Source organism: Gorilla gorilla, chromosome 5 (assembly GCF_029281585.2).
Source record: "Gorilla gorilla gorilla isolate KB3781 chromosome 5, NHGRI_mGorGor1-v2.1_pri, whole genome shotgun sequence".
In the NCBI taxonomy this organism is placed as follows: Eukaryota; Metazoa; Chordata; class Mammalia; order Primates; family Hominidae; genus Gorilla; species Gorilla gorilla.
This window is the reverse complement of record NC_073229.2, coordinates 60848174-60872853: the sequence shown is the minus strand read 5'-3', so window position 1 is coordinate 60872853 and position 24680 is coordinate 60848174. Positions and strand designations below refer to the sequence as shown.

The window sequence follows — 24680 nt, the reverse complement described above, 5'->3', positions numbered from 1 at the left end:
GCCGCACCCTTGGATTTTGTTATTCTCAGGGAGTCCTATTCCAATTCCCTGCAGACGCCAAGGAAGGACCATACTTTATCTCCATTGCTTGAGCTCTGTCCACCACTCAATGCTGCTCTGAACACCAGGAGTTTGAGTATATCATTTGACAAGTGACAAGAAGAGCACCCTTGCCCTGCCACCATACTTCCCAACAGCTGAGAAAAGCCATCACTAATAAAAGCAACTCCTAGGCCTGAATTACAGGCTGCAGAGCCTTGAGGAATCTGCAGACAGCCTATCCCAGAACAGGACGACTCAATTTCCCCAAAGAAACAAGAGCCCGGAGGAAAGAAACCAGGGAGGGGGATGGGAATCGGAATGAGAAGTGACCACAGCTGACTGTACAAGAGGTTGGGGTTAAGAATCCATAGTTTCAAACATCAAGCCTCCTCCTCCTCCACCATATTTATTACAACAGCATCTCAAAGTTTGGAAAGTAACTCAGCCATTTATGGCATAATTACCCAGACTTTAAAATGGTCTAATCCACAAACCTAGCCAGCCTAGGTTCCTTACTCCAGCCTTATTAACAGTGGGATCTCACTACAACTCCAGTTAATTACACAGTTAAACAATGAGATGGAAAAATCTACTGTGATCTATTAAAAAACCGTTGCCCCCTGAAGTCATGCGTCTGGGGGTGGGTTGAGTCCCAGGATTTCACTAGAAGACAGCAGGCGCCTCGGCCTCCACTGAAATTGTTTACAGCACATGGACAGGTTCCACAACAAGGCACATTTGGTGGAATTGATTTAAGGCTCTCATTAAAATGTTCCTTTGTTGAGCACAAGACATCCCCCCACCCCTGAGGAGACTACAGACCTCCTGTCCTAAGCCCTCAGCCTGCCCTAACTTCCCCCAACAGGATCCCCCACACACACGCGCACACACACACTAAACACCAACCAGTCACCAGATTAAGTCAATTAACATCAGAGTCATCTTCTCATGGAAGGAATTTAGGAATTTACCATTTGTTGAGCAAGAGCCCCATCTTCACCAGAAACTCCCCTTGACTCTAGTACCCTGAACAGCAGCAGTGAAGGCAGCCTCATTGGGCAGACCCACACACCAAAACCCAACCAGGACAGCCAGGGGGCCTGTGAGCTTGGGCTGCTCGCCCAGATGGCTGGGCCCCCATCCTGGCTGTGCAAAAAAACTTCCATACTCCCTCTGGGAGCAGATGTGGATTCTGCCACGAGCAATAACCACCACACACATCACAAGAAAAACGGGGCAACTCCAGAAACACCTCCTCCAAATCCCTGAAGATTGGTCTCTTTCCTGGGTTACATTTACCTCTCCTTTTACAACTGGGGGCAGGGGAGATGTTGATTCCACCAGCACCAAAACCCCTCCACAGCTGGCAGGCCAGAAAGATATTAGAAAGGCAATTCCTTACCCATGCCCTTCCCATTGCCACCTTCAAAGGAGATGGAAGGTGATCACCTAGGACAGGTCTCCTCGACAGAGCTCCCCAAGAGAAAGCTGCTTCGAGGACCACCAAGGAGTGTTGTGGAGGGTCGGGGGCTTTATTTCCAGTCCGGGCTATTTGGGATGTGCGGGTGGCTTGGTGCTTTCCTGTAAGGCACTTCAACACCTCAGTGATGACTCTTAGGTGTGACCAAGCCAGGAAATAAAAGCTGCGGGAGTTGGGGGGGCGGTGCTGTCTGCCCTGGTGATGAGAGGGCCACACCCTCGTTAAAATGCTAAGGCCCCCCCCCAAGAAAAGCCAGAATGAGCTCTTTTTGCCTTTCTTCCGTTAGAAATACTTCCTTTCCTCTGTGAGGACAGCCAGGATGGAAATCCAGGAAGGAGCAGAACAAACCCCGTCCGCACCTTTGCAGCCAGGCCATGCCCGATTTTGGCAGCGGCCTTCACACATTAGTCACCGCGACAGCCTGGGACCCTCGGATCCCCGGATTCGGCCCTGGCACGGAGTGGGCGCAGGGTTCCAGACCAGTAGCTAGAGGCCATGGATGGGGGCGGCCCCTAATTCTTCCCTTCTTCCGCCCTCACCCGCAGGGCCATCTGGGGTCTCAGCTTTGCCCAGGAACTCGGAGGAGGAAAGCCGGGAGCGTCGGGTCGGCGTAGGTAACAAAGCTCCGCGCTTTGCGCGCCGCAGGTCTGTCCGGCATCGGGCCCCAAACCAGCAACTCTTACCTGGGCCGACCCTGCCGGGTGGGGTGGGGAATTCCTTTTTCTCCATCGCGCTCCCCACGGTGGGTGCGGATGGTCTTTTCTCCCCCGACAAGAAACTCCCCATCTGGGCCCGAGAGCCGGCAACTCTCGGCAGTTCTCGAGCAAACTCTCGGCTCAGACCAGAAAAACTCAGGGAGGCTGGAAATGCGTCCCCGCGGCGCGAGTGGGAGGGGTACCCTGACCGCGTACCTGGAGGCTTCGCCAGCCTCCCGACCCCCGGGCTCCTTGCGCCCTTCCGCCGCAAGCCTGCACCCCCAGCGAGCCTCTCCACCACTCCAGGGCCGTTCCAGCCGCCCAAACCCACCGCCCCGGGTGCAGCCTTTTGCCCACGGGACTCCCGCGCTTCCCAAGCTCTGTGCCCCCCAACTCTCGGGTACTCACCGCCCAGCAGCGGCAGCAGCAGGACGCTGAGCAGAGGCAACCGGCGGGGTCTGGCCGGGGATCGCCGCGCAGCTCCCATCGCGGCGGGCTCAGGAAAAGGAGCTGAGGGCGCACGGCTGGCGCGCAGACTGCGCTCCGCGGCGGGCACAGGAGGCGGAGCGCACCGGTGCGCGGGCGCCGCAGCAGCAGCCGCAGCCGGAGCCCGACCCCGAGGCGTCCCGAGCCGGAGCCGCGCGCGCCCAGTACCTCCGAGTCCTCGCGCGCCGCCGCCGCCGCCGCCGCCAAGCCCCGCCCCACGACGCCCCCTCCCCTCCGGCCCCCGCACGGCGCCCCGCCCCCTCGACGCCCCCTCCTCGCCGAGGCTGGGAGGAGCTCAGTAGGGGGAGGGGTCTGGAGAGGGATGGAGAATAGAGAGAGCAAGGCTCAGGGAAGTGCAGGGGACCTGAGTATTTGCTGTACCCACCACCGACTCTGCAGAGATCCGGGAGAACCTAAGTGACTTGTGCGATTCCGTGGACCCTGGGGAGAATGGTCCATTCTGGGCATACCTGGAGGCTCTGGCCAACAGTTCCCCCAGAATTCTCCAGGTGGGGGTAGGGGAAGAGGCGGGCCCCGCCAACTCTTCAGCAACCCAAAATCTTAACGGCAGACCCAGAACAGCAGGGTGTCCTTAATGTCCCCAAGTAACCTGAAGATGCTGTGTAGCCCGGAGAGGGGCTGAAGTGTGCATGACTGGGGTCTGGTTTGGCTGTAGACCTATCTGAACCCAAAGGTAGAAACACGCTGGGCTCTGAAAGCCAGGCTGAAGTCTGCTAAACTGACAAATTCATCCCAAGTCCATCTCCAGGCAGTCTGGGCTGTGTCAGGGTATGGCCAAGTCTCCAGCTGTGGGGAGGCCCAGCACAACCCTTGTTCCAGGCACCCCCACCCCCAGCGCCACCACCCCCACATTCTTTCTTTGTTGTGAAAGCAGCAAGGGGTGTAGGAGGCGGGTCAGGAGGAGTCAAGCTTTAGAAGATGGGCCCCAGCTGCTGCTCAGGCCTCCAAGATATGCTGAGAGGGGATGGATAGTGCCTTGTCTCCCCTCTGGTTCCGGAGGGCCCCCCAGGCCTGTTTAGACCTCCCTTCCCCCAAGCAGCTGGGAGGAGGAATGGCAGCCACAGAGGGCCTCACAGCCAGGAGAAGTGGCGCCAGGACTCCAGGGTCCTGCCACATGGCCACCACATGTCCCTGACAACCCAGTCCACAGCACCTTCTCCTTGGGTTGTAAGCCTCCTTCTTCCCCATCCCCCAGATGCCTTCCTACAGGCCCCGCTGGAGATGATACAAACAACGGGAGGAAGAGAGGAGAGATCCAAGAATCAACACTCCTCCTGCTGCCCCATCCATCACTGCCCCTCACCCTCTGTGAAGGGCCCCAACACAAGCCCTGCTTCATACCCTCTTCAATCAGGACTCAAGTCACAGAAAGGTTACCTGATTCTTTTATTTAAGAAAAGTGAAATACATGGACCTGAAGTGAGACAGCAGAGGGAGGGAGTAAGAGCAGCCAGGGCAAGGCAGCTTGGCTGGCCAGCCCCCAACCCTCTGACTGAAAAGCCAGCAGCAGGCTGCATCTCTGAGGGCCATACCTGCTTTGTACCCACCTTGGGGCCTCAGAGCTAGCTACTCTAGAGGACCACAGGGTGCAGAGAGGGTGTCCTGAGGGTCCTTCCTAAGAGGGATTCCTGAGGAGGGAGCTGAGACCCTAAGGGCAGCAGCAATCTTCTGGTTAAACTGCTCCCCTTCACTGTCCCACCTAGGGGTGGGGAAGAGCCAGGAGCAATGGGGAATGCTGTGAGGGCTGTGGGGGTGGGGGGACCCAGCAGACCTGGGGGCCGGGTTGAATGTCAGCTGCTTGAAGAGAGGTCCATGGTGCTGGCACTGAGGCCCCGGGAGACCTGAAACAGACAACACTACCCCATCAGCTCAGGGACCTCGGCCTCCCAAAGACTGGCTCCTGGAGTCCATCCATCCCATGGTCACAGTGTATCTCTGGACCTAGGATCACATCTGTCTCTGGACCAGTCTATTTCTGGACCTGGGACTTTGTTTAGCCTCTGCTAGGGTTTTCCAGAAGGCCACAATCTGGTGGAGAAGCTACCTGGAAGAACCACATGAATACTGGCATATACTTTGAGTGTGTTGATACAAGAAGTCATTTGCCATTAAAATATCACTAGTGTTTTCTCAGATGGGGATTATTTAATACTTTTCTTTTTCCATTCTCATCTACTACTAAGGCGGCTGCAGGATGAAAAAATAATTCGTATCTCCAAATAATTCTTAAATTATTCATAATTCCAAAGTACCAGTTTACAGAATATTCCTATTTCCCTCCTTATTAACTTATTTGCTACTATGTCTGGCCTGAAACTGTCCCTTGGTGGTCAGCACTCACCACAAGCTATCTGCCTGATTCCTTAATGACTGCAATCCCCTGGCTCATCTTCATCCCAGATGACTCCTCTCCCTTCCCTCTTCCCTTACTCCACTGGGCTTGCTCACTGGCTGTCCTTTTTTCCTCACCCACCAATATGCTCACAAGCACTGCTCTCACCTGGAGGGGTGCTGCACTAGGTTGGTTCAGATAGTTCAAGGAGGCTGCTCGCTTCATGTTGCTGCTACAATGGAAAACGGAAGAATTGAGGCCTCCTCTCTTCCTCCTGAGTGGCCTTAAGGCTGTGGGCCTCTTGAGCACTGCCACACTGGGGCACCCATTCTACCCAAACTCTCTCTCCATGGCTGTCCCGTTGACTTCCTCCCTGTTTCTCTCCGAGATACTTCTCCAGAGATCAGGAGCCAAGAGGAGTTGGAGGCAAGGGCTTACTTTACGTGCCTGCTTTACCGTATCTTTTTTTTTTTTTTCTTTTTTTTTTTGAGACGGAGTCTCGCTGTTGTCGCCTGGGCTGGAGTGCAATGGCATGATCTTGGCTCCCTGCAACCTCCGCCTCCTGGGTTCCAGCAATTCTCCTGCCTCAGCCTCCCAAGTAGCTGAGATTACAGGCACCTGCCACCACGCCCGACTAATTTTTGTATTTTTAGGAGAGAGTTTCACCTTGTTGGCCAGGCTGGTCTCAAACTCCTGACCTCAGGTGATCCACCCGCCTCGGCCTCCCAAAGTGCTGGGATTACAGGCGTGGGCCACTGCACCCGGCCACTTTACCGTATCTTGACTTCCATGTATACCTGGAGGGCCGAGGCTCAGTTCCCTGGAGCTTCCTCACCAAGAGTTCACTGCTTCTGCGGAGCACATCCCGGATCTTGCCAAGAGAGCCACTCCTCTGCAGGGTCCCACTGCCATCCTGGCAGAAAGGAGTGAGCAATGAAAGCTACAAGGATCCCACACAGATGGGTTTCTGAGTCTACTCCTAGCATTTATTCTGCACACATCCCCCACCCCCAAGGCCCAGTGACTGGAAATAAAAGTCCTGTCAAAAACTGGCTCCCAGAGATACCCCTGAAGGAATACACTACCTAGACTGGGACAGCATGGCCAAGAGCCTCTCACCACCACCAGCAGGAGTGGGCAGGAGAGATGAAAAGGCAATGATCAGACTTACCCCGGACCACTCCACAGCCACAGAAGCATCTTCACCTCCCTCGAATTTCACACTGTCTCCAGGGCCCTCCTGGGAGGTCCTTCTACCGTCACTCTCCCCAAGCAGCTCTGCCACCTTGGTCTGGCTGATAGGGTCAGTGCCCTGGAAGGAAAAGGAAGGACCTGGGACTTCCTACTCCTTAACTCCTCAGGATGGGGCTTTCAAATTTTTTTCACCATCAGCCACTGGAAGGAAAACATTTTTCCTTGTGATGTCTCAGTTTATACCTACTGGAATAATACTTACCTTTTCTATTTGCAATGCATTGCTATATATAGATCTGTATATATTTTTAGCCCCATGGCCCATACTGAATTGATTTCACAACCTACTATTGAGACCCACAATCTAAGAAATTCTTGATTTAGGCTCTCCCCAACCTCACTCCTCTCACCCACACCACCCAGGCCCCCTCCTTATGAAAGGGCAGGGTTTCTCCTTCATATCCCCATTTAGTGAATCTTGAAACTAGAGTCCTGACCACAAAATGCAGGTGGGGGGTAAGAACATGCTTAAAAACAACCACAAGCACAACACTGCCTCACTTTCCTCTCCCTCCTGGCTTCATCAGCCTTTCCGCTTATTCTTAGGAGACTCCCAAGAAACCTCGGCACTCTCTCATCCCCAGGGCCCTTCCCTCTAGGACCTCCTTCCCCTCTGGGCTTCTGACCTGTCTCCGGGACCGCAGGGCACATTCCTCCAGGGTCTCAGCGGCCTCCAGCTTTCCCTGGCGCCTATACAGAGCTCCCAGGTTTCTCAGAGTAGTGTTCACTGTGGGGCTGTGGTGAGAAAGAGACCAGAGAAGGAAGAGAGAATGAGTTCAGAAAAGAAAACATTTGTCTTCCAAGCAAGACAAGAGGAAAAAAAAAATAAGAAAATAGGAGAGGGAACAGAGCTAAAGCTGAGGGAAAGTCTACGGGAGGAAGGGAAAAGGTCTGGGAGGCTGGGAGCAGGGACTGGATGGAGGGCATCGGAGGCCAAGCTGGCTTTTCACTGTCAGCTCACCTGCTCACTTTGCAGGCCTTGTACCAGCCTCCATACTCAGCATAGGGTGTCCCACCCTCATGGTGCCGGCTCTGCAGGACAGAGAGAGGCCAGAAAGAAGGGCAGGGAGAGCCAAATATAAGAATACAGAGATGCTGAGATGCAAGGTGGCATGGGGCTAGGGTGCAGGCTGGGCTGGGGAGGACACCATGCATCTGGGGCTGGTGCTGGGGTGGGAAGTGAGAGTTGGGCTAATGCAAGGAGTAAGACAGAGACCCTGGTAGCCTTGAGCTCCCCAGGCTGGCCCCCCTTCCCCCTACTCACTTTGCTCATTTCCTCCCGCTCCTCTGCATGCATCCAGATGGGCTTGTGGTCATCTAGGGGTGATACATGGGGTGGGGAGGTTAGAGATGGGAGCTAGACAGTGTCGGAGAGCCAGGACCCAGAGGCTGACAGGCTGGACTGAAGGGGTCTGGCTCCCCCTGGGAACCGCTGTGGCCTAACCCCCGACCTTTGGTCTGAATTTCTTTTCTTCCCCACAGCCCCTTCCCCAGGCCCTCACCACTCACCATCCACAGACCCAAACTCCTGTACATGGGCACGGGTCAGGATCTCTTTGTATAGTGTCTCAGCCTCAGCATATTTGCCCTGTTTCAGGTAACAGGAAGCCTGGAAGACAGAAAGGCAAAAATACAGGAACAAAACATGGAGGGAGGCAAGGTCTTTTTTTTTTTTTTTTTAGACAAGGTCTTCACCAGGCTCAGGGAGTTCCACTTCTCAGTGTCTCTCTCACTTTCCCCAGAGATCTTTCTCACACCTCCTTCTCCAGGTGTAGGGTCAAGGGTATTCCCAGCCCACTCCCAAGAAGCTGTGGAACTTCTATAACCGGAATGAAGCAGATCCTTCATCCGCAAAGGCAGCCCCAGACATGAGCACAAAGTTGATGAGAGCAGTGTGCCAGATTGTGATGCTTCCTGACTCTAGGACCCAAGTGGCCTCTCCGCCCGCCCCCCCCCCCCCACCCACCTCCGTGCCCCGCTCTCCGTTTCTTCCACCTACTTTGTCCCTCCTCCCATACCAGGTTGTTCTTGGTCCGGGCTACATTAGGGTTGTCCGGCCCCAGCTGCCCCTCGTAGATGGCCAGTGCTCGCTGGTAGTAGCGTTCCACGGCCTCATACTTGCCCTGGTTTTGGCACAAGAGGGCCAGGTTGTTCAGCTGTTTTGCCACATCTGGATGATTCGTGCCCAGGACCTGAAAGGGAACAAAGGAGTGGATAAATGGCTATGATGACATGTGTGTGCATAAGCACATGTGTGTTTGCATGTAGGCACACACATGTGGAAAGCAGAGGAAAGGGAATGAAGGAAGAGAGAACAAAGCAGAGATGGGGGTGAGGAAAAAAAAAGTGAAGGAGGAGGGTTAGACCAGAGGAGCCATGTAGAGAAGGGTCACAGTGACAAGAGAAGAAGGGAGAGAGGGCATGGGTACCTTTTCTCGAATCTCCAGTGCCCGCTGGCACAGAGGCTCTGCCTCCTTGTACTTGCCCCTTTTGCCATAGAGCACAGCCAAATTGTTGAGTGTGGCAGCCACCTATGAAGACAGGCCTGTCCCCATCAGACATTTGGGTTGCAAAAGACCTATGGGAATCTGAGGTTCCCCACCTCCCAGCAGGGCCCAACACTCACTGCACAACTCTAAGAGACAAAGTCTACTACCCTGGACCAGGGGCTGAAGGGAGGGGAAACTGCTGAACAGGATGGCTCTGAGGCTAAGGGATAGTATCGCCCTCTAGGGGATTTTAAGAAATTTCTGGAGGTGTTTTTTCTTTTTTTTTTTTTTTTTTGTTGTTGTTGTTGTTGTCACCATGAAGATTACCTTTGAGTAGGCAAGAACGCTATAGATGTTCTGCATGTGTGGGACAGCTCTGCCAATTTTTTAATGTCCTGCCAGATATCCAAACGCTAAATGTAAACATTGATATTTGATGGGATATCAAGATAGGAGTATGATTTCTGACATACATCATCCCTGCCTATCATACGTCATACCGTAGGGAATTATTTTCACACAGATCACATTCAAAAATAGCTTTTTGGCCGGACGCAGTGGCTCACGCCTGTAATCCCAGCACTTTGGGAGACCGAGGTGGGCAGATCACCTGAGGTCAGGAGTTCGAGACCAGCCTGACCAACATGGAGAAACCCCGTCTCTACTAAAAGTACAAAATTAGCCAGGCGTAGTGGCATGTCTGTAATCCCAGCTACTCGGGAGGCTGAGGCAGGAGAATTGCTTGAACCCGGGAGGTGGAGGTTGTAGTGAGCCAAGATCGTGCCATGTTGCACTCTAGCCTGGCAACAAGAGTGAAACTCCATCTCAACAAAAAATAAATAACTTTTCAGCTGGGTGCGGTGGCTCACACCTGTAATCCCAGCAGTTTGGAAGGCTGAGGTAGGTGGATCACTTGAGGTCAGGAGTTCAAGACCAGCCTGGCCAACATGGTGAAAACCTGTGTCTACTAAAAATACAAAAATTAGCCTGGCGTGGTGGCACGCACCTGTAATCCCAGCTACTTGGGAGGCTGAGGCAGGAGGATCACTTGAGCCTGGGAGGCAGAGATTGCAGTGAACCCAGATTGTACCACTGCACTATAGGCTGGGTGACACTGCGAAACTCCGTCTCAAAAAACAAAACAAAACAAAACAAACAAACTTTTCATTTTTCATTTTCTGTACATTGACAACTCTATCATTTGCCTTGGTGTGATATCTCTACTTAAGGTTGTTTCTCTCTTTCCTTTTATTTATATTTATTTATTTATTTTAAGATGAAGTCTCACCCCATCACCCAGGCTGAAGTGCAGTGGTGCGATCTTGGCTCACTGCAACCTCAGCCTCCTGGGTTCAAGCAATTCTCCTGTCTCAGCCTCCTGAGTACCTGGGACTACAGGTGCATGCCACCACAACCGGCTAATTTTTGTATTATTAGTAGAGACAGGGTTTCACCTTGTTGGTCAGGCTGGTCTCAAACTCCTGACCTCAGGTGATCCGACCACCTCGGCCTCCCAAAGTGCTGAAATTACAGGAGTGAGCCACAGCGCTGGGCTGCTTCTTATTTTGTTGAGACGGAGTCTTGCTCTGTTGCCCAGGCTAGAGTGCAATGGTGCGATCTCGGCTCGCTGCAACCACCAACCCCCGGATTCAAATGATTCTCCTGCCTCAGTCTCCAAATAGTTGGGATTACAGGCATATGCCACCATGCCTGGCTAATTTTATATTTTTTTTTTAGTAGAGACGGGGTTTTACCATGTTGGCCAGGCTGGTCTCAAACTCCTGACCTCAGGTGATCCACTTGCCTTGGCCTCCCAAAGTGCTGGGATTACAGGCGTGAGCCACCAAGCCCAGTCTCTTTCTCTTATACACAAATAAATCTGGTCTGTCATTTATTTTCTTTTTTTTTTGAGACAGAGTTTTGCTCTTGCTGCCCAGGCTGGAGTGTAGAGGCGCGATCTCACCTCACTGCAACCTCCACCTTCTGGTTTCGAGTGATTCTCCTGTCTCAGCCTCCTGAGTAGCTGGGATTACATGCGCCCGCCACCACGCCCAGCTAATTTTTGTATTTTTAGTAGAGACGGGGTTTCACCATGTTGTCCAGGATGGTCTTGAACTCCTGACCTCGTGATTAGCCCACCTTGGCCTCCCAAAGTGCTGGGATTACAGGCGTGAGCCACTGTGCCCGACCCTTGTGATTTCTTATAATACTGTACTTTAATAAAGTGTCCACCTATATTTTCAGTTTTGTTTTTTTTTTTTTTTTTTGAGACAGAGTCTCGCTCTGTCACCCTGGCTGGAGTGCAATGGCACGATCTCGGCTCACTGCAAGCTCCGCCTCCCGGGTTCACGCCATTCTCCTGCCTTAGCCTCCCGAGTAGCTAGGACTACAGGCGCCCGCCACCACGCCCGGCATTTTTTGTATTTTTTTTAGTAGAGATGGTTTCACCATGTTAGCCAGGATGGTCTCGATCTCCTGACCTCGTGATCCACCCTCCTCAGCCTCCCAAAGTGCTGGGATTACACTCGTGAGCCACTGTGCCCAGGCCACTTTGCTATTTCTTTTAACAAAGTTGTACTCAATACAGCTACTGTTGTTTTGTATTTTTACCTTATTATATTACATTGTATATATTGTCCTTACAAATTACTTTTCTTGTTTTTCTTTTATATTTATTAGAGTAGCATATTAACTTTTGTAGAAATCATATGTGGATTTAACTATGACTTATCTATTAATTAAATTCAAGCAAAATATTTGTTATAAAAAGGAGTCACTGAGTCTCAGAGAATTGAGAATCATTAGGATCACTGGACAGTGCCTGGAAGAAAGGACTTCTTATGCCTCCTTCCTCAGCACCCTTAGTGAGTGGACTGAGGGCAGCAGATGGATGAGCTAAGAGAGGCCAAAACAGCAATGGTGGGGGGTGCGGGGCATGGGGCAGGGAGGGCAAGGAATACTGACAGCAGGATGGTCAGGTCCCAAGGTGCTCTCCCGGATGCTAAGGGCATCATTCAGCAGGTGGGCAGCTTCCTTATACTTATTCTGGTCACTGGAAGAAGACAAAAGTGACAGGAGTTACCCTGAACCCACAAGCCTTCTCCTTCCCTCCTTCCCTTTGGAAGGACTGAGTACATTTAAGGATTGGAGACCTCCATGAGGAGACAGGAAGCCTGGCGTGGACAGTAAGGGGGCTTCACTGACATACTCATACCAGAATGCAGGGCACTGCCATCCCAAGAGGAGGCCACAAGTTATAAGAAGCAAGGGGGCAGGGGGAAGAGAGGGAGAGAGCACTCCCCAAAAGAGAGATTAGAGGAACAAGGATCCCAAGGGATGAGCAAATGCTTATTAGGTATGGGAAAAATGAGAGTTCTGGCATATAAAGAAGCACCCTGTTGGGGTGTATCTGGGAGGCCCAACAGGGAGGAGAGGTACCCTGTAAAGAGGAAAAATGAAAGCCAAAGGAGGACCAAGGTGGGAATGTGGGGGAAGATCTGGGCACTGGAGGAGGGAAGTCCTCACCGATACACCAAAGCAAGGATGTTGAGCATGGTGGCGACATCAGGGTGGCCACGGCCTGATGTGCGCTCCAGGTCCTCTAGTGCCTGCTTACAGAGTGGCACGGCCACCTCATAGCGACCTTGGGCTGCGTACTGGATCACCAGGTTGTGCAACGTCCGCAACCTTGCTGGGATCTCATATCCACCCTGCTGAGCTGCTGTAGCACCTTGACCACGGGACACTAAACCATCATAGAACATAAACAAAGGACTCTTCCTCTCCCCTTTGCTGTCTGCCCTTCCACTCCCCATTGCATGTCTTGTTCCATACTTGTGCCCACCCCAACCTGGACTCTCAATATTAGACCTGCCTCGAGTGCTATTCTTTTATCCACTCCCTTGACTTATGCCCATCACAACCTCAGTTGTTCACCCAGTAATTCATGCATTCAACAAACATTTATTTAATAAGTATGAACCAAGGGATGTTCCAGGAGTACAAAGGTAAGAAAGACCTGGTTCTTTCCCTTGGGGGGCTCATAGTCTCCCTGTCTCAGGTTTATTCTCCCACTAGACTGTGAACTCCTTACTGGTGAGACCTATGCCATTTCCATCTCAGTACTCCTAGTGCCTAGCACAGTACCTGGCACATATTCAGTGCTTAATACGTGTTCGTTCAATGGGGAGGCTGAGGAAATCGAAGTACTAGCCCAGCCCCTGCCCTGTCTCCAGAGAAAGTGGAGAACCTATTTCTAGATGGTGACTGTCCTGGGTACAGGGTGGGCCACAGCTAGGGCCAGCCTCCTGCTGCCCCTTTTCACCCTCCCATTCCAGAGGCAGACTCACAGCCATTGCTGGGATCCTCTTCCTCCTCATTAGGAAAGAGGTCATCCAGGGAATCCTTGGTGGCATCGCCTTCTTTCTCCTCCTGGAAGGGAAGAAGCAACATATAAGGGCCAAGATATCCCTACCTAGTAGCCTTCTCAGTGACCCCTCTAAGCCATGAAATCACAGACAGATGGGACCTAGGAGAAGACTGTTGTTCCTGTCTCTGCCCCTGGAAAGGCTAGCAAGTGGCCCAGCCAAGCTCAGGCCTCTTGTTTGTAACAGCCAGAGATGCTTTGGACAAAATCTCAAGACTTCCCCTCCTTCTCATACAGAAAGTTTCCTTCCTGGCCGGGTGTGGTGGCTAACGCCTGTAATCCCAGCACTTTGGGAGGCCGAGGTGGGCAGATCACCTGAGGTCAAGAGTTCAAGACCATCCTGACCAATGTGGAGAAACCCCATCTCTACTAAAAATACAAAATTAGCTGGGCGTGGTGGCGCATGCCTATAATCCCAGCTACTCGTGAGGCTGAGGCAGGAGAATCGCTTGAACCTGGGAGGCAGAGGTTGCGGTGAGCCGAGATCACGCCATTGCACTCCAGCCTGGGCAACAAGAGCGAAACTCTGTCTCAAAACAAAAAAAAAAAGAAAAGAAAAAAGTTTCCTTTCTAACCACCCTCAATCTCGCCTTAACTCTTGTAATTATGGCCCTATGCTGATCTCTGTGTGTTTACGTTGATTATATGTCTGTCCTGTCTCTCCTGAGGGAAGGGAGTGTGGCTGATCTTATTGACATGTACCCAGAAAGTGTCTAGCTCAGCCTGGTGCCCATCATCTGCACAGCTCATGCTGGACTTACTACGTAACCCTCCCTCACCGTCTAACCTATGCCGCACTAGGAAAATCTGCTTTTCCCCATCAGGAACTGCAGCCTCATCCAAACACCAACCCTCCTACCCAGCTTCACCAATGTGTCCTATGCAATTCATCTACTCACTTTCCCTGGGACAGACCAGCTTTTCCAGGCTGTAAGCCTTATCAATGACACCCTGCACTCCAGTCTAAAAAGCTGCTCCCTCTTCCTCATCATGAACTTTCAAAATCCATCTCAACTCCTAACCCACTCAAATGGGAAATCCAACCTATATCCTACCCATCCCTGTATCCTGCTTCCTCTATTTTTTTGTTTGTTTTTTGAGACAGAGTCTCTAGTCTGGCAACAGCCCAGGCTAGAATGCAGTGGCATAATCACAGCTCACTGCAGCTTCCACCTCCTGGGCTCAAGCGATCCTCCCACCTCAGCCTCCAGAGTAGCTGAGGCTACAGATGCACACGACCACATCAGGCTAATTTTTTAATTTTTTGTGGAGACAGGGTCTCACTATGTTGCCCAGGCTCCCTGCTTCCTCTATGAATTCTTCTTAGACCATTCCAGCCCTCAGAGACATTTCTCTGTGAAATTCTTCCCATGCTGACTGAACCACTCATCCAGCACTGAGCACTTGCTGCTTTGTATTTTGTCACATATATGTTCTCCTGGATAAGACTTGTTCCCTACAGATACATCTCAAGAAAACACACACTCTCAGCCAGGCGTGGTGGCTCACGCCTGTAATCCCAGCATTTTGGGAGGCCGAGGGCAGGCAGATCACTTGAGGCTAGGAGTTTGAGACCAGCCTGGTCAACATGGCAAAGCTCCATCTCTACTAAAAATACAAAAATTAGCCAGGTGTGGTGGCAGACACCTGTAATCCCAGCTACTTGGGTGGCTGAGGCACAAGAATTGTTTGAAAGCCAGAGGCGGAGGCTGCAGTGAGCTGAGATGGCATCACTGCATTCTGTTGAGTGAGGGTTAAATTTCACACATTTTGGACCGGGCATGGTAGCTCACACCTGTAATTCCAGCACTTTGGGAGGCCCAGGCGGGCAGACCACCTGAGGTCAGGAGTTCAAAACCAGCCTGGCCAACATGGTAAAACCCAGTCTCTAGTAAAAATACAAAAATTAGCCAGGCGTGGTGGCAGCTGCCTGCAATCCCAGCTACTCGAGAGGCTGAGGCAGGAGAATTGCTTGAACCCGGGAGGCGGAGGTTGCTGTGACCTGAGATTGCACCATTGCACTCCAGCCTAGGCAACAAGTGTGAAACTCCCTCTCAAAAAAAAAAAAAAATTCACACATTTTGAAAGCAAATTTTAGGAGGGTCATGCTCAACTGGGTTATGCTTTCCCTAATTGTACCACGTAGAATTCTGGATTGGAATTGTCCAGGTGCTTATCTATCTCCCTCACAAGCTTGTAATTGTGAGAGCAGGAACTCTGTGTGCCCCATTCACCAGTGCAGTGCACAATGCCTGGTACACAGTAGGCATCTCATTAAATGTTGACTGAATTACCTGAATATTGTTTTTCCCCTTGCTGTCACCTGGAGTTGGTGTCAGGGCTGAAAAAGGAATTCTTTCAGGTGAGAGCAGGTTGGGTAGAGCTGATGGACCCTGAGGATGATGGGGCAATTGCCCCCATGTCTGTGGTAACTCCCGGCTGCCCACCCCTCAGCCAGTCTCGCCTGTGCACACTCACCGAGGTATGTCCATCCTCATCATACTGCCGCAGCTGCCCCAGGAACTCTAGGTGCTTCTTTTCCTCCTCCAGCTGAGCCACAGCCTGTTCACTGCGCTGTAGCCGCTGCTGGGTGCCAGCCAGCTCATCCCGCAGCCACTGGTTCTCCTGGCATAGCCGCCGCACCTGAGCCCGCAGCTTCTGTTTCTCCGACTCCACTGTGCTCAGGTGGCTGGCTAGAGCCAGCATCACCTAGGTGGGCACATCCCCTGAGCTCCAGATTCTGGGTGGGAGTATTCAGGAACAGGTGGAAGGGGAGCCTACTGGGATGTGGCAAGACTGGCAGGGGCACAGAGGAGCCAGAAGGTGGGGGTGTAGCAGTGGCGCTACCTTCAAAACATACCCTGAATCCAATTTCCCACCACCTCCACTGCTGTCACCCTGGGCCAAGCCACTATCAATTCCTACCCAAATTATTACAATAACTTCCTCACTGGCCTCCTTGTTTCTGCCCTTGCTCCCCTATTGTCTATTTGTAACCCAGGAACCTGATGATGCCAAGTTAGACCACATCACTCCTCTTCTAAAAACATTCCAATAGTTTCCATCTCGCTCAAAGTAAAATCAGGGCCAGGCACAGTGGCTCACGCCTATAATCCCAGCACTTTGGGAGGCCAAGGCGGGCAGATCAAGAGGTCAGGAATTCAAGACCAGCCTGGCCAACATGGTGAAACACCATCTCTACTAAAAATACAAAAAATTAGCCAGGCGTGGTGGCATGCGCCTGTAGTCCCAGCTACTCGGGAGGCTGAGGCAGGAGAATCGCTTGAACCTGGCAGGCAGAGGTTGCAGTGAGCCAGGATTAGGCCACTACATTCCAGCCTGGGCAACACTGCGAGACTCCGTCTCAAAGAAAGGGCAAAATCAAAGTCCTCGGGGTGGCCTACAAGTTCCACTTGATCCATCTCCCTCCCCTCCAACCCCATTACCCCTCAGACTTAATTTTCTACCTTGCTTCTCCTCATTCACTCTACTGCAGCCATACTGGCCCCTTGCTGTTCATTGACCTCACCAGGCAGACTTCCATTCAGAGCCTCTGCACTTGCTGCTCTTTGTGCTTAGGACGCCCTTCCCCTGTTTATGGCATGACTCATTCCCCTCAACTTCACGTCTTTGCCAAAATGTCACCTTTTCAAAAAAGGGTGGCCTTTTTTGACCACGCTATCTAAAATTATACCCTCTCCCCACAGTCCCTAGTTTCCTTCCCTGCTTTATTTTGATCCTTTTATGCTTAGCAACTATCACTCTGGCATACCGAATCATTATTTATTTATGTATTGTCTGTCTTCCCAAGCTAGAAGGTAACCTCCAAGATGGCAAAGATTTTTACAGTTTTGTTCAATGATGTATCTCTTCAGTGCCCAAAAGCATTCTGGCACACAGTAGGGACTTAATACATATTTAATGAATGAATTCAAACGTCTAGAGTGAGGTGATCCCAAGCAGCCCCAAACCTTTAATCAGATAACTGCTCCTCCATCCACCCTGGACCACTTGGCACCACCTTTGCCCTCTCACCTGGGCCTCACTCAGCCCGAGCTCAATGTTTTCCATAGAACGGCGAAGCTGCCGGGCCTTCTCATGCACCAGCCCTTCCTCATGGCCTCCCTGCTGCAGACACTCAATGGTCTGGGACAGGCTTTGCAGCACGGCCTGGTGTTCACTGCGTAGGGCCTCTAGCCCTTGGCTGACCAGCCGTGTGCTCCCCAGGATCTCCTCTTGGCTGAGCCGGTGGCCTGCAGGCTCATCCCGCTGCCCCAACACCAGGCCTGACATCCTGGCCTGGGGGACCTTGCCCGGTCTAGGGAGAAACAACAGAGTTCGGCTGGTGTAAAGATGAGACAGAGAAGCTGAGCAACTTTCTCAGAGAGTGGTGGGAATCCAAGTGAAGGGACAAAAGTAAGAGTGACCCTGTGGCTTAGCTGGAGAGAGAGAGTGACCAGCAGGCAAGGAGCCTAGATCACTAAACTCAAAGCTAAGGTTGTGGGCAAAGCGAGAGGGAGATGAACTGACTTAAATAAAGGAAGACTACAGTAGGAACAAAGGTGCTTAGAACTAGCAGAAGGATTTAGGACTTAGGAAAAGAACAAAAAAGCAGTTACAGCCTGAGTTAGGAAAAGGAATCAAGGGATGAGAGACAGCACTATGGGGATCACAGAAGGTCTGTGGGAGAGCTGCAAATGGCACAGGGTTAAAGTGGGAGATATGCAGAAAATAATGCAGGGGTCTAGAAAAAAGGGAAGGAATCTCTGCAAAGTTAAATCAGGGAAGAAAGGGAAAAGAAGAAAACAAGAGCCTTCCTTGCAGGATCCACATTACAGGGTCCCAGAAAGCTCAAGGTCTTCAGGCTGCGTCACCTGCAGAACTAAGCCCAGCATCTCCAAACCTGGTCAGCCCTGCATATTTTCCCACTAACCTTCAACCCATACTTCCCACCCCCCAGGACTCAGACTGTGTTCCCACTTCCTCAGAAGGGTCTTGTTTCTCATCTTTGAAGCCTTCTTACCTGTGTACAGAGCAGAGGCCCTGGCTGTGGCACTCAGGCCAGAGCCCGGAAGAAACTGTTCTGCAGCCAGAGAGTCAGAGGATCTGCCCTGCCCAAAGTCCAGAAGTCCAGCGTTCCCACCCCTTCTTTCACCACTTCACAGCTACCCAGAGGACCTGGCCCAGAGCCCCACCCAGGACAAACACCCTCCCTCCCTCCCTCTGCCCACAGGTCTTCAAAGACGCCCAATTCCCTTCTCCTTCCCCAAGCCAGCCTCCCTCATTGCAGGCCTAGGGAGCTACTGTCTCCCAGGAAGGGAATGAGAGAGAGAGACTTAACCAGAGACCTACAGCAAGAGGCGTGTCTGGGAAAGGGGAGGGAGGAACACCTGGTCACTCCAAACCCAGTCACTTCCATGGTTTTGTCTCTGTCACGGTCACCTACAAACAGGCTCTGAGAGGAATCACCGTAGGGTGCCTCCACAATGCCCGATGATGCAGGAAAGAATGGGAGGTCTGCTGAACGGCTGCCGGGTCGCAAGGAACCGCGGCGCTGGAGTGGGTCTCCTGGGCCTGGAAACGCAGTAGAGGAGTGCCTCGGGCTGTCGACCTGCCCTGGTGCCCAGGGTTGGGAGAGTGAGATGGGCGGGGGCGGCAGGGGGGAGGTGTGGATGGACGACTGAGGTCCGCAGCTCCAGCGAGGACGTGGAGGCCTAACGACCCCGAGGTCACTGAGTCAGTCGGTGGCGCAGGGGGCGGGGCAGGTCGTCTGTCTATCTGTCTGGACGCCGAGGGGCGGGGAAGAATCGCGAAGGGCGGAGTTTTGGAGCCTGGAGTTTTGTAAGGTTGGTTGGAGGGGGTTTGTTCATCTTTCTGGTAGTGCGAGAATAAGAGATGGCAGAGACCTTAACCTTCAGCCCCAGGATACCCTCAAAGACTCACCTGCAATCTGCCGGTCTGGCTGCCGCTCTTGCCGGTACTGCCCCTTTAAATCCATGATGGCTACCGCTCGAGGCAATTGTTTTGACGGGTCTGGGGGGCGGGGCCTGTTTCCTAGTCACGCGACATTAGAGCTGCCCGCGGATTGGCTCTCACGGCGTTCAGGTAGGAAAGGAGGTGTGTGTCCAGCTTGGGCTCCAGTTTTCTGCCCGCCTCCTTTTACGTTATTGCGGAGCGACGGCGCCGGACAGTCAACGTCATCTAGGAGCACCGAGCAGCTTGGCTAAAAGTAAGGGTGTCGTGCTGATGGCCCTGTGGGCACTGACCCGCGCTCTGCGCTCTCTGAACCTGGGGCCCCCGACCGTCGCCGCCCCTGCCCCGAGTCTGTTCCCCGCCGCCCAGGTAATCCATCTTACCCGGGAAGAAGGCTGCTTCCATTCGGGCTGCCGGAGATGGGGTCTGCGGGCATGCGAGGCGGGAGTTGCGAGTCTGGTCAGGAGTCATGCAGGTCCGTGACCTTGGATAAGGCACACTTAGCCTCAGCTTTTTTCTCTACAAGTGTTGCTTTCTCATAGGGCGAAATTCTTCAGACGAGATACTTAAGGTGAAAGTGCTTTGCAGATCACCGGTTGTACAGGTTTCAGTAATAACGTTTCGAGTGCCTATAATAAGCCAGGTATAGGTAATAGACGTTTCAAATAAATGAACTCCTTTCAAATACTCTATAAGGCAGTTACTGTTCCCATTTTATAGATGAGGAAAATAAGGAGTCCAAGGTCACACACCAACTATCAGAGCTAAACAGTCTGTCTTTCAGAGCCTGTGCTCTTAACCATTATGATATGATGCCTGCAGGGATGAGTTACTGCTGATATTAGAGAATACAGGGCAAGATACCAAGAACAGTGGCCTCAGGGGAAGGTATCCTGAGGTCCTAGTGGGTGACTCGTGAGTCACACAAAAGAGAAGTAAGTCCTGCTCCTCTGGAGCTTTCAGGCTGCTTATGGTAGAGTTTGGGAGATGCATGTTTAAAATTCAAATCCAAATCAACCTACTCCGAAATGCTGGGAATACAGCAAGGAACAAGAGTGAAATGACCCCTCCCCTCCATTCATATGTGAAGAATTCCCAGAAACAATGCAGAGGGCAAAAGGAATTGGCACTGATGGTGGTACATGGATGTGTGGAAGCTACCAGCTCTGGAGAAGGGAATTGTTTAGGTAAAAACAGATTCCTGGAGATGGAGAGTTCTGAGCCAAATTTGGAAGGAGATTACCAAGGGGAGAACATTACTGTGCAAGCTGTGAAGGGTGGAGTTTTTGGATAGCTGGTTTGGGATGCATCCAGGAGGAAGTGGGCTACAAGCTAAAATTGATCTGTGCCCTCTGCCTTGGTTCTCTGATGCTTTGCCTTCAATTAGCTTTCAAATGAAAGAGATGTCTTTTTATCCCTAGATGATGAACAATGGCCTCCTCCAACAGCCCTCTGCCTTGATGTTGCTCCCTTGCCGCCCAATTCTTACTTCTGTGGCCCTTAATGCCAACTTTGTGTCCTGGAAGAGTCGTACCAAGTACACCATTACACCAGTGAAGATGAGGAAGTCTGGGGGCCGAGACCACACAGGTGGGAACAAGGACAGGGGGATTTAAGCAGTCAAAAGGAAAAACATGTTAAGACCCTAGACTTGTATATTGACACACTTGTACCTTGTAAGGCAGAGGAATGTAATTAAAAAGCACTTATTTGGCTCCTTTTGCATGTAGTATGTGCACAGGAGTCAGAGAGTAGAATGCAAAGCAATAGGTAATTGGTCTATGCTTCTAAAGACAATTTGGGTAATTGAAGAAAATGGGCCATACACAGGAAGTGCCATGACATTTTCCTTCATACCCTTCAAAAATTTATAACAGGCTGGGTAAGGTGGCTCACGCCTGTAATCCCAGCATTTTGGGAGGCCGAGGCGGGCAGATCACCTGAGGTCACAAGTTTAAGACCAGGCTGGCCAACATGGCAAAACCTCATCTCTACTAAAACTATAAAAATTGGTCAGGTGCAGTGGCTCACGCCTGTAATCCCAACACTTTGAGAGGCCAAGGCAGGCAGATCACTTGAGGCCAGGAATTCAAGACCAGCCTGGCCAACATGGTGAAACCCCATCTCTATAAAAATATAAAAATTAGCCAGGTGTAATGGTGCAGTCCTGTAATCCCGGCTACTTGGGAGGCTGAGGCATGAGAATCACTTGAGCCCGGGAGGTGGAGGGTGGAGGCTGCAGTGGGCCGAGATCACGCTGCTGCACTCCAGCCTGGGCAACAGAGCAAGACTGTCTCAAAAAAAAAAAAAATTAACCAGGTGTGGTGGTGGGCACCTGTAATCCCAGCTACTCAGGAAGCTGAGGCAGGAGAATCGCTTGAACCCAGGAGGTGGAGGTTGCAGTGAGCCTAGATCGCACCATTGTATTCCAGCCCAGGTGACAGAGCGAGACGCATCTCAAAAAGTATATATATTTATAACAGGCCGGGTGTGGTGGCTTCTGCCTATAATCCCAACACTTTGGAAGGCCAAGGTGGGAGGATAACTTTAGGTCAGGATCCAGCCTGGGCAACAGAGTGAGACCCCATCACACACATGCAAAAAATTTATAACAGTTGAAATTATTTAAGTATGATTTCATGGCTCTCAGTAAACTTACTGATATCAGTAATTTGAAAATATTTTGGCTGGGCGCAGTGGCTCACGCCTGTAATCCCAGCACTTTGGGAGGCCAAGGTGGGCGGATCACAAGGGCAAGAGATTGAAACCATCCTGGCTAACACAGTGAAACCCGTCTCTACTAAAAATACAAAAACTTAGCTGGGCGTGGTGGCGGGCACCTGTAGTCCCAGCTACTCGGGAGACTGAGGCAGGAGAATGGCGTGAACCCGGGAGGTGGAGCTTGCAGTGAGCCGAGATCGCACCACTGCACTCCAGCCTGGGCAACAGAGTGAGACTCTGTCTCAAAAAAACAAAAGAAAATATTTTATCTGGAAGTTTTATACAATTTCAATAATCATATAATGTTTTTTTCACCAAGCTTCATGTTGGTGTTGCCCCTCCTTACTCCAGTGTGCTGTGCAAATTTTTATCATTCTGCTTGTGCCACAATGCTAAGCACTGCTCTCTGGCAGAGAATGGGCCAGTTCCCAGTGCTGGAAACTAAACTACTCTGACCTGAATCATATCCCCCAACTGTCCTAAACCACAGGCCAAATCCGGGTGCATGGTATTGGCGGGGGCCACAAGCAACGTTATCGAATGATTGACTTTCTGCGTTTCCGGCCTGAGGAGACCAAGTCAGGACCCTTTGAGGAGAAAGTTATCCAAGTCCGCTATGATCCCTGTAGGCAAGTTTGGGATGTGGGATGATGATGGAATGGTCTGAATAACTCCATAGCTTCTCAGAAGATGTGGGGCTGCCTAGATGGTCTGCTTACCTGTCCCTCACCCTGATTAGGTCAGCAGACATAGCTCTGGTTGCTGGGGGCAGCCGGAAACGCTGGATCATCGCCACAGAAAACATGCAGGCTGGAGATACAATCTTGAACTCTAACCACATAGGCCGAATGGCAGGTGAGAGATGGCTACCAGATGTGTGGGCTGGAGGCAGCAAAGGTTCTAGAGCTAATGAAATCCTGTCTTTTAGTTGCTGCTCGGGAAGGGGATGCACATCCTCTTGGGGCTCTGCCTGTGGGGACCCTCATCAACAACGTGGAAAGTGAGCCAGGCCGGGGTGCCCAATATATCCGAGCTGCAGGTATGGGGAAAGGAGTTGCCTGGGTCCTATAGTTTGGAAAGGCAAGGAGAGTCTGAACCCATGGTTCCACATCTGGTACTGGCAGAGAAAATTAAGGAAAAAACAAACATGAGGATGAAGATATGCATGTGTTTTGACCTAAAACATAGCATGCGTCCTTCTTTGTGTATCTGCTCCTAAAGAGCAAAGCAAGGGCAGCATGTGGGGTATGTCCCCTATGTAATTACCTCTGCACCCCCGTTTTGTGGAGGGTGGCAAATCGGCTTCTTTCCCCAGGGACGTGTGGTGTGCTACTGCGGAAGGTGAATGGCACAGCCATTATCCAGCTGCCCTCTAAGAGGCAGATGCAGGTGTGTATGGGTATGGATGGGAGGGGTCAGCAAAGGAGGAATTTTTGGAATGTAACTTTCCTGTCTGGGATAGCTCCCAGGTGTTTTATGATGCAAGGAACTGCCTTGAGCTGAGGCTGTCCTTTTCTGCCACATGACTCAGGTGTGCTTTGTCAGATTGGCACCATAATTAATTTTTTTTTTTTCGAGACAGAGTCTTGCTCTGTCGCCCAGGCTGGAGTGCAATGGCACGATCTTGGCTCACTGTGACCTCCACCTCCCAGGTTCTAGCAATTCTGCCTCAGCCTCCCGAGTAGCTGGGATTGCAGGCACGCACCACCACAGCCAGCTAATTTTTGTGTTTTAGTAGAGATGGGGTTTCACCATGTTGGCCAGGCTGGTCTCAAACTCCTTACCTCATAATCCGCTCACCTTGGCCTCCCAAAGTGCTGAGATTACAGGAGTGAGCCACCGCACCCGGCCCTAATTAATTTTTTTTGAGACAGGGTTTCACTCTATTGCTTGAGTGCAGTGGCACAATCAGCTCACTGCAGCCTCAAACTCCTGGGTTCAAGCAATCCTGCCTCAGCCCCCCAAGTAGCTGGGACTACAGGCGCACACCACTCCACCAGGCTAATTTTCATGTTTTTTGTAGAGACAGGGTATCACCACGTTGGCCAGGCTGGTCTCGAACTCCTGAGCTCAAGCAATCTGCCTTCCTAGGCTCCCAAAGTGCTGGAATTACAGGTGTGAGCCACTGCACCTGACCCTGGCTAATATTTTTTATTTTTGTAGAGATGGGATTTCATTATGTTGCCCAGGCTGGTCTCGAACTTCTGAGCTCAAGTGATCCTCCAGCCTTGGCCTCCCAAAGTGCTGGGATTACTGGCGTGAGCTCTTTGTTTTCAACTACTTAGTTCCTACTGTAGGACCTTCACTTAGTGTCAGCCATCTTATGCTTTTCCTTTTCCCTCGCCCTTCTCTCCTTGAGTCTAAGAAGCCCCCTAAGGGTGTGCTCTCAACATTGTCAAGCTCTTTCCCCCACATTGTACAGAATCTCCATCTGTTTTCTCTGTCAGGTGCTGGAAACGTGCGTAGCAACAGTAGGCCGAGTATCCAACGTTGATCATAACAAACGGGTCATTGGCAAGGCAGGTCGCAACCGCTGGCTGGGCAAGAGGCCTAACAGTGGGCGGTGGCACCGCAAGGGGGGCTGGGCTGGCCGAAAGATTCGGCCACTACCCCCCATGAAGAGTTACGTGAAGCTGCCTTCTGCTGCTGCCCAAAGCTGATATCCCTGTACTCTAATAAAATGCCCCCCCCCCCCTCCTGTTTTAATCTGTTACTGTGGTTTTGTTTTGGGTTTTTTTTTTTTTTTGCGGGGGAGGGGATG

At 51.7% G+C, this 24680-nt stretch overlaps 3 protein-coding genes across 11 annotated transcripts in view; 1 reads left to right on the top strand and 2 right to left on the bottom strand.

Annotated features, from left to right (window-relative positions):
• PTK7 (protein tyrosine kinase 7 (inactive)) overlaps nucleotides 1–2933 on the bottom strand; it is an 85606-nt gene extending 82673 nt beyond the window's left edge. Inside the window, exon 1 of one of the 2 annotated variants that reach the window (XM_004044048.5) lies at nucleotides 2626–2933. In XM_004044048.5, the coding sequence (XP_004044096.1) occupies nucleotides 2626–2704 (79 nt within the window). In that variant the 5' untranslated portion in view covers nucleotides 2705–2933. The remainder of the gene's footprint in view (nucleotides 1–2625) is intronic. The other variant, XM_063707615.1, reaches the window with a different exon arrangement.
• Nucleotides 2934–4091: 1158 nt separating this feature from the next.
• KLC4 (kinesin light chain 4) lies at nucleotides 4092–19244 on the bottom strand. Of its 5 annotated transcripts, none has more exons than XM_004044039.5 (16): nucleotides 19169–19244; nucleotides 17261–17543; nucleotides 15704–15934; nucleotides 13149–13230; nucleotides 12325–12544; nucleotides 11764–11851; nucleotides 8740–8841; nucleotides 8329–8502; nucleotides 7820–7919; nucleotides 7575–7627; nucleotides 7272–7342; nucleotides 6937–7045; nucleotides 6228–6368; nucleotides 5854–5969; nucleotides 5225–5288; nucleotides 4092–4565 (listed from the first exon to the last, which is right to left on the bottom strand). In XM_004044039.5, exons 2-16 carry the CDS (start codon nucleotides 17516–17518, stop codon nucleotides 4515–4517), a joined length of 1860 nt encoding a protein of 619 aa, XP_004044087.2. In that variant the 5' UTR covers nucleotides 17519–17543; nucleotides 19169–19244; the 3' UTR covers nucleotides 4092–4514. The 5 variants fall into 5 exon arrangements, with proteins under 5 accessions (XP_004044087.2, XP_055245656.1, XP_055245657.1 ...); XM_055389681.1 differs by lacking the exon at nucleotides 19169–19244 and adding an exon at nucleotides 18616–18997; XM_055389682.2 differs by lacking the exon at nucleotides 19169–19244 and adding an exon at nucleotides 18672–18991.
• Nucleotides 18991–24632, top strand: MRPL2 (mitochondrial ribosomal protein L2). Of its 4 annotated transcripts, none has more exons than XM_019029031.4 (7): nucleotides 18991–19071; nucleotides 20620–20788; nucleotides 22410–22548; nucleotides 22659–22774; nucleotides 22848–22958; nucleotides 23235–23308; nucleotides 24367–24632. In XM_019029031.4, exons 2-7 carry the CDS (start codon nucleotides 20620–20622, stop codon nucleotides 24577–24579), a joined length of 822 nt encoding a protein of 273 aa, XP_018884576.1. In that variant the 5' UTR covers nucleotides 18991–19071; the 3' UTR covers nucleotides 24580–24632. The 4 variants fall into 4 exon arrangements, with proteins under 4 accessions (XP_018884576.1, XP_063563686.1, XP_055245660.1 ...); XM_063707616.1 differs by lacking the exon at nucleotides 18991–19071 and adding an exon at nucleotides 19318–19454; XM_004044045.5 differs by lacking the exon at nucleotides 18991–19071 and adding an exon at nucleotides 19432–19567.
• Nucleotides 24633–24680: the final 48 nt, after the last annotated feature.

What these genes read in the sequence shown, in the direction of transcription:
- KLC4 (XM_055389681.1), bottom strand. Translation starts at nt 18,644, where the DNA reads ATGGAAGTGACTGGGTTTGGAGTGACCAG. An exon ending in GGAGTTTGGGTCTGTGGATG is followed by an intron (nt 7,628 to 7,819) that starts GTGAGTGGTGAG and finishes TATCACCCCTAG; the next exon opens with ATGACCACAAGCCCATCTGG. An exon ending in ACTGAGCCTCGGCCCTCCAG is followed by an intron (nt 5,289 to 5,853) that starts GTATACATGGAA and finishes TTTCCATTGTAG; the next exon opens with CAGCAACATGAAGCGAGCAG.
- MRPL2 (XM_004044045.5), top strand. Translation starts at nt 19,472, where the DNA reads ATGGCCCTGTGGGCACTGACCCGCGCTCTGCGCTCTCTGAACCTGGGG. An exon ending in CCACATAGGCCGAATGGCAG is followed by an intron (nt 22,775 to 22,847) that starts GTGAGAGATGGC and finishes CCTGTCTTTTAG; the next exon opens with TTGCTGCTCGGGAAGGGGAT. An exon ending in CCAATATATCCGAGCTGCAG is followed by an intron (nt 22,959 to 23,234) that starts GTATGGGGAAAG and finishes TTCTTTCCCCAG; the next exon opens with GGACGTGTGGTGTGCTACTG.